The 7,416-nt window shown below is 43.5% G+C and overlaps 2 protein-coding genes across 4 annotated transcripts in view; both read left to right on the top strand.

The window, feature by feature from the left end:
* The window catches only part of LOC112451394 (titin), a gene marked incomplete at its 3' end in the record, with an annotated part of 470,585 nt that overhangs the window by 334,210 nt on the left and 128,959 nt on the right, over positions 1-7,416 (top strand). The gene's annotated exons all lie outside the window — the stretch shown is intronic.
* Positions 1-7,416, top strand: part of LOC108251559 (myosin light chain kinase, smooth muscle) — a 42,963-nt gene that overhangs the window by 2,701 nt on the left and 32,846 nt on the right. For 2 of the 3 annotated variants that reach the window (XM_037976010.1, XM_037976011.1), the window contains exons 2-12: positions 1,673-1,832; positions 3,079-3,307; positions 3,499-3,544; positions 3,749-3,914; positions 4,204-4,369; positions 4,731-4,752; positions 5,138-5,339; positions 6,028-6,077; positions 6,459-6,559; positions 6,776-6,988; positions 7,115-7,240. In XM_037976010.1, the coding sequence (XP_037831938.1) occupies positions 1,674-1,832; positions 3,079-3,307; positions 3,499-3,544; positions 3,749-3,914; positions 4,204-4,369; positions 4,731-4,752; positions 5,138-5,339; positions 6,028-6,077; positions 6,459-6,559; positions 6,776-6,988; positions 7,115-7,240 (1,480 nt within the window). In that variant the 5' untranslated portion in view covers position 1,673. Of the gene's footprint in view, positions 1-1,672; positions 1,833-3,078; positions 3,308-3,498; positions 3,545-3,748; positions 3,915-4,203; positions 4,370-4,730; positions 4,753-5,137; positions 5,340-6,027; positions 6,078-6,458; positions 6,560-6,775; positions 6,989-7,114; positions 7,241-7,416 lie in introns of those variants that run through there. The other variant, XM_037976012.1, reaches the window with a different exon arrangement.

The following is a 7,416-nucleotide window of genomic DNA, read 5'->3' on the forward strand; positions in this document are numbered from 1 at the left end:
CAGGTTTGGATTGGGGTTCAGCCTCAGGTGCTACGGAACATGATTATTTATGTTTCATCAGATTCTGAGGAGGATCCTTTCCAGTGTCTTTTTGTTTGTTTGTTTACTGCTGAAACCAAAATGTTTCATTAAATGTTTCTTTGGACATAATTTATTGGTCTAAAGGTGAATTCGTAATATTTCTGTCTGCAGTTCTGTCAGAACCATCAGGTCCAGTCTGAAATAATAACCTGGATTAATAAATTCAGAACCTTCTGGGCTTGTTCTCCAGAGGTGGAACTGCAGTTCTGTCAGGAAGGTTCACCTCAGATATCTGAGTGTAAAGAAACCCAACCAGAGGCTGTTTGGTGTGAAGAGACTTTTAAAGCTGTTTTTAACTGAGATGTTTGATCTTTTCTAACTTTAATACAGCTGTTTGTAATCTGAGGAATTTTCAGCTGAATTTACTAAAAACTGTCTGAGGTTTAAACCTGGATTAATTTACAGCTCAGGTTTGCTGCTGTGACAGTGGTTCTGTGTGAGAACCAATAGGAAATGGTTGGTTTTGATGTTTTTATCTGTATTTGATTCTGTACCTGATTGTTGTTTCTGTTGTAAAGCACTTTGAAACGCCTTGTTGCTGTGAAGTGCTCTATAAATAAATTTCACTTCACTTATCCTGATAGGAACCTGACAAACAGATGGCTGAGAGAGCTTCTCTCACCTCTCTCTCTCATTCTGAGTTCTGCTTCTGTTCATTCTGACAGAATCAACAGAGAACCTGCAACCATCCACAGCTCTGTGTCTTCTCACTTAAACTGGCCACAGGTCATGTGACCTCCCGACGATGGTCACGTGACCCCCCCTGCTGCGGCTGCTCCTTCGTCTAACCCCTTCACTGTCGGCCGTGGTGTTAGCTCTCAGCAGGAGCCTTGAATGTTTCAGCATAGATTAAAATGTTTCTTCAGATGGAGGCTTGTTGTTTTATATCTGAACCATGTCTGGAAATAATGAAACCATCTGAGAGTTAAAGCCAAGAACCTGTTCTGTTGGCTTAAAAAGGAACCAAAGGTCAAACTTTAGATAAAACTGTTGTTTTAAAACACAGAAGGTTGAGTGTTTTTAACAAGAATTACAAGCTTTAAATCCTTTTAAGGCAGCAAAGTCTGAGCGCGAAAACAAGCAGCAGGCGGCTGAAGTTTGTTCAAAAAATACTGATAAAATATTCAGCCGACCAACATCCAACAAACACCTGCCAAACATCAACTAAATGTTCAAAAAATACTGATAAAACATTCAGCTGACCAACATCCTGCAAACATTCAAGGCTTCAAGAAACGTTCAACAAATATCAAAATATTTAGGAACCAAAAGCAGTTAAGATGTACAAACAAATGTCCAACCAACATCTCCACATTACCTACCAAACATCCACCAAACATTCAGCAATCATTAAAATATTCAACCAACCATCAACCAAATATCAGGTCAACGACTCATCAACCAACCAACTAATCTGCACCAAATCCAAAATCAGCATCGTTCTAGTAACAGATGAGCAGAACTCAGGTGGAACATGGAGGGAACCACCTGTTGGTGTTTATTACCTGACTGATGTCTAACATCCGTTTCCTCCTTTAACTCATCGGTCAAATGAGTATATTTTCTCATTCTGATTTCTTCTCTCTAACAGCATGATGGCTGTTCAACTGGATTCAGACGACTCCTGCATCTCCATGGTAACAGCTTCATCATCAGGATGTGGTTTCCAAGGCATCGAGCCCCCAGCTTTCGTCCTGCCTCCCCGAAACGTTTGTGTCAGCCTGGGGGGGGACGCCCGGCTGGAGGGGAAGGTGGGATAACTTTATCTGATATTTTAGAAAGGATTTCTGTCCCTGGAATAAGCCAGTTTAAAAAGGGTGGGGGGGTCCAGACTCAGCTGAGAGTCTTGGTCTGAGGGGGTCTAGACTCAGCTGGGAGTCTTGGTCTGAGGGGGTCTAGACTCAGCTGGGAGTCTTAGCCTGCAGGATCTGGACTCAGCTGGGAGTCTTGGTCTGAGGGGTCTGAACTCAACTAGAAGTCTCAGCCTGAAGGATCTGGACTGAGCTAGGAGTCTTGGTCTGAACAGTTTTTAGTATCTGTGAAGATTCTTGAAGTTTCTTATTGTTAATCTTCTGACAGCTGAAACTGTTATGGTCACACAGTATATTACTGAACACCCTGCAAACACGCTGATAACTGCTGTTTAACCTTCTTCTTCTGTGGTTTATTTTACCTTCTTTATCTGCAGCTGAGTGGTTCACAGCATCTGAGTAAAATATAGTTTAAAAACATGAATGAATCTGTTCTCTGCAGAGTTTTATTGCTTTTTCAGCAAAACTAAGGATCTGGGGAAAAAAGGAGTAGATTGAGGCAGCATTTGGAGTGATGCAGACGCTGCCCCAATCACAACTGCCCCAAGAGAGAACTCTTCACCCCTCCCCACTACCCGTCCACCCTTTTTTTTAAGTGACAAGATGTCAAATTATTGTCAGCCAGCCAGAGTCTGAGAAGGTCAGAAATAGAGTGTCTGCCAGCTTATCTTTTCCTGTTCAAAGAGGCTCTGTTACCACGATTGTTTTACATGACAGAGTGGTTCTGTAAATAAAATGTGTTTAAACCATTTGACTAATTTTCCTATTAAGTGAAGACATTTTCCAACATTAATTTTTCAATACATTTAAAAAGATTCCAGTTAAAAAACAGATTTTTTAATCTCAATATGAATCATGTTTTTTTGTCTAAAAATTAAGTGTATGGGAGAATAAAGGACACTCTGTGTAGATTTAATACTCCATTTGTATAAACTCTCAGGGCAAACCATATCCAGGGTGATACCAAGAATTCAGCAGAATGATGTTTTAGACAGAACAGTTGCTGGTAAAATGAGAGGAGGTCAGAGGGTAAAAAAGGGAGGGGTCACTTTATGTTATGTTAATCTGAGACCCTAGGTCTGTAAGAAACAAAAAAAACCTTTTGGTTTGTTTGCTGAAACTTTTAACTTGTCTGATTTGATGAAACTTTTGTTTCTGACTTTCAGATTTGTTTGGTGTCTTTCAGATCAGAGGTCATCCTGAGCCACAGGTCACATGGTACAGAGAAGGGAGGGCTCTGGTTGGTGGAGAGCACTTCACCATGGAACGAGGTGGGGGGGGCACCTTCAGCCTCCTGGTGGGTGGAGTCACAGAAGAAGAATTGGGTTGTTACATCTGTCAAGCGACCAATCAGGCAGGGAGCTGTCAGGTTACTGTAGAGATCCTTCTGGAAAGTCCGAAAAGCTGCAGAACAGGTACCATTTAAAGTACAGGTTCTACCACGATCTGAGCTGAGGATGGAATGGGACTGTGTGGTTCTCTGTGAGACTCTATAGCTCTTTGTAGGACTCTGTGGTTCTTCGTAGGGCTGTCTGGTTCTTTGTTGGACTCTGTGACTCTCTGTGGAAAAGCAAACTTCTGATGCTTGAATGTTCTTCATCTGCAGAATATTCTGGGAAAAAATACATCCTGACATCACCAATGAGGACATGGTGAGATCCAGCTGTCTTCTGTGCTCCTGACAGTCTCCTGTCCTCTGGTCTGTCTCCTGTCCACCTGTCTATATGTGTTTATAAACAGACCTGCCTCAGGAGTTCCTGATTCCTGGTCCTCAGTCAGTCCAGAGGACCAGGGGGCGGGGTTACTGAAGTACTTCATGAGTTTAGGTTACAGGACTCCATTTCCCATGATTCCAGGTGTCGCTCCACGGTCCCAGTATTGGAGAACCGGCCCAGCATTTGGAGCAAGTCTCCACCAAAGTTCATCTCCAAACCGACCCGAGTGATCGTCAGACCGGGTCAGAACGGGAAGTTCTCCACCAAAACCACAGGACGCCTGGTGCCGCAGGTCACATGGTGCAAGGTTGGAGGAGCCTAATGAGGATGAATCTCTGGTTCATTTTTTATTTCCTGTTTGTGTTGATTTGTTTCAGAAGCTGACAGTTTTCTGTTTACTGTCACCTGATGTAGTAAACAATGACTAACTAAAATAAATAAACACAAACAAAACAACTTTAAACACTAAGAACAAACTTCAGTTGGACTGAAACAAACTCCCTCTGTCCTCTCTGTACATCGGTTAATAATGAGGAATGTTGGTAAAACTGTTTGTCTACATGTTGTTTGTTTGTTTACTTGTTGGTTTTCCTCAGGGGGAGGCGGAGCTTCAGCCCTCTGAACGAATCAAAGTGTATGAGCTCTTTGGACGTCACTTCCTGGAGATACAGGAAGTGCACATGGAGGACGCAGGAAGTTACACGTGTTTGGTCACCAGCAGCGCTGGAACCGCTGCTGCCAGCACCGAGCTCGTGGTTCAGGGTGAGACGACCAATCAGAGCTTAGGACGGTTCATTAGGCAGAACTTCTCTGCAGCAGCCAATATGATAGAAAGGTGTCAGAACCCACAGAACATCCTAGTTTGTTGTGCTGGGTTCTGTGCAGCTGCAGATGAGTCAGGGTTCCATGCTGACCCGGGTCTGAAGGACCTCTCAGCTCTGTGTTTAAACTCATCCGGTTCTGGAGATTCAGGGCCTGGTTCAGAATGTGCAGGGGTTGTAGTTTAACATCAGTGTTCTGAACTTTGACCTTTGGGCTTCAGTGTTTGGATTAAACCTCAGATGGTTTTCATGTTCAGCTGATCCAAAGTCTGTTTCTGGTTTAATGTCTGTTTCTCCTGCAGGTGGTCCTGACATCTCCTCCAGGTGAGTTCTGTTCTTCACCTGTCCTATCACTGGTCTGAAACCCGATCTGAAACTGGTCTGACCCCGGTATGATACCCAGTATGAAACCCGGTCTGAACCCGGTTTGAAACTGGTCTGAATCCAGTCTGAAACTGGTCTGACCCCGGTATGATACCCAGTATGAAACGGTCTGGTTTCCAGCTCAGTTCCATCAGTCTCTGAGCTGCTGCTTTCAGTCATGTTGCTCACAAATTAGTTTCTTTCTTGTTTAATCTAAATTCATTTTAGTAGAAATATTACTTAGAATCAAATTAAATTCCAACTTTTACGTCAACAACTAAAAGAGTGAATACTTTTGAAACCCACTGTAAAGCCTCACGTAGAAATAAGATGTCTCCTCCTGCAGCATCAAGCAGACTGAGGAGTCCAGGACCAGGAACCTGACCGAGGACAGTGCTGTTCCCGGTGTTCCCTGTTCTCCCAGTGTTCCAACTGTTCCCAGTGTTCCCAGCACTGAGCAGCAGCTTGGAGAAACCCCCTCCTGGAGGAGCAGACCTCCTGTAGAGCGCCCTCGTGTGGCTGGAAGGAGAGCTGCTGCTGCTGATCAGGTGATTCTCATCAATAATCACAAATAAATCAGGTTTACCTACGGAGTACGGAGGCCTGTAGGGAACATTTACTGATAAATGTGGTCAAATATATGTTGAGAGTTAAACTAAATGACTTTAAATAAATTAACAATTATTAAATAGTTTTCTGTGTGAGGATCAGAACTTGGACCCATCCTGAGCTTTAACTTTATTCAGTTATTATCTTTATTTCAGGTAAATGAGAATGTTTGCTGAATTTATTAAACCAAACCAGAAATCATTTTAAACACAGGCATTGTTCAGCACAGGAGCGCCCCCTGCTGGTCAACAGAAAGATGGTGCCTCACGGTGACGTCTGACACCCAGAGGTCACCGTGAGCCTAACAATAACATCCTGATAATCAGTTCAGATGAATTAATGTCTGGTTGTGATTCATTTTGTTTCCTGCAGCTCCAACACTGAATGACTCTGAACACATTAAATTATTACTAATGTTAAGATGTTTTATTGTTTTATTTCCTGTGTCTGAGGGTTGGTTCCTGCACATCAGATCTGTTGGTTCTTCACATTTTTCATCCTGTTGGATTCAGGACAGAACTTTATCTGCAGGTGGCGCTGTGGTTCTGTTCAGGTTCTGCCTTCATCCTTCAGAGGATCAGTTTCATCTGATTTAGATTTCAGAGAAAATATCAAATGTTTCTGCAGGTCCAGTCCATAAGTCCTGGTCCGGTCCAGTCCGGTCCGGACAGCAGCAGGTCAGAATCAAACCCGGTTTCTGTTTGTTTATTTTGATCTTGTTGTGTTAAAGAGTTGATTTGTTCTGTTTGAGGTGAAGTTGATCCAGTTTCTGTTTTAAATGAAGGAACATTAATTATTTTAACTTTATTATCTGGTCTGTTTACTGAAGCTCGCGTAGAAAAACTCCACAAAATCAAAGTTATTGTTGAAATATTTAAGTAGAAACAAGTTTCACAGATTTTCTGTAATGTTTGAGGGTTTAGTGTTCTGTTGTTTGGTTCTGTTCCTCTACAGTCTGTTTCTTTAGTTCAGTTATTAAAGTTCTGTAAGAACTTATAAGATCTTAAACTTTGGTTCTGTTTAATCTTGTTCTGGTTCTGGTTCTGACTGTGTGTCAGGTCTTGGAGGAGGTCCACGTCAGGTCCTGGTCTCCGGTTCGAGGCGGTTCCTTTGGACCAGGAGGCCACAGAAGGATCAGAGGTTTCCTTTAGCTGCCAAGGTAAAGTCCAGAACTTTCAGAGGGTCGAGTGAACCTGGACCAGGAGGAGGAGCTGTTTGATGACATCACTTCCTGTCTGTGTTTTGATCACCTTTATGATTTTCTCAGACATTTGGTGTCAAATTAAAGGTCCTCTGAACATCTTTGGTCCTCGGAGACTCAGACCAGGTCCAGGTTCCAGGTTTAATGTTTAACAGACGCATTTCCTGCTCCCAGCATCTTCTGCTGCTGCTGTTGCCATGGTAACCTGGCTGAGAGACGGGGACCCTGTGAGACCAGGACGAGGGCTGCAGCAGAGATGGGATCAGACTCGTCTGACTCTCACAGTGAACAGTGTGTCCCCGGAGGACGAGGGGACATACAGGTGTCAACTGACCACCACTGAGAGGTTAAAGGTCAACTCTGCTTCGTGGACGCTGCGAGTCCACAGTAAGACCTGGCTGTCCTCTTGGCTGTCCTGTCACCTGTCTCTGTTACATCTGTCCTGTCTATCTGTTACACCTGTTTTTGTCTCTGTCTGTCTACAGTCTCATCTGTCTCTCTGTCCCATCTCAGGAGTGTCCAGTCCTCCAGACTTCCTCAGTCCTCTGCAGGACAGCAGCGTCTCAGTGGGTCAGACCATCAGCCTGCAGGTCTCTGTGGAGGGAAAACCTGCTCCGAGAGTCAGCCCGCAGGTCAAAGGTCAGTGTTTCAGGATGGAGCTCTGCTGGTTTGACCTTTAAAGACGTGTGAATTTTACAGGTTTAATGTTCTTGATTAACGTTAGAACAACCGATTAAAAATAAACTGAGTTAAAGAAGCGCAGCTGTTCACCAAAAAAAAAAAGTTTGTTTCATCTGGTCTCTGACGGGTCAGCT

This window comes from Kryptolebias marmoratus, linkage group LG6 (genome assembly GCF_001649575.2).
Source record: "Kryptolebias marmoratus isolate JLee-2015 linkage group LG6, ASM164957v2, whole genome shotgun sequence".
Classification (NCBI taxonomy): domain Eukaryota; kingdom Metazoa; phylum Chordata; class Actinopteri; order Cyprinodontiformes; family Rivulidae; genus Kryptolebias; species Kryptolebias marmoratus.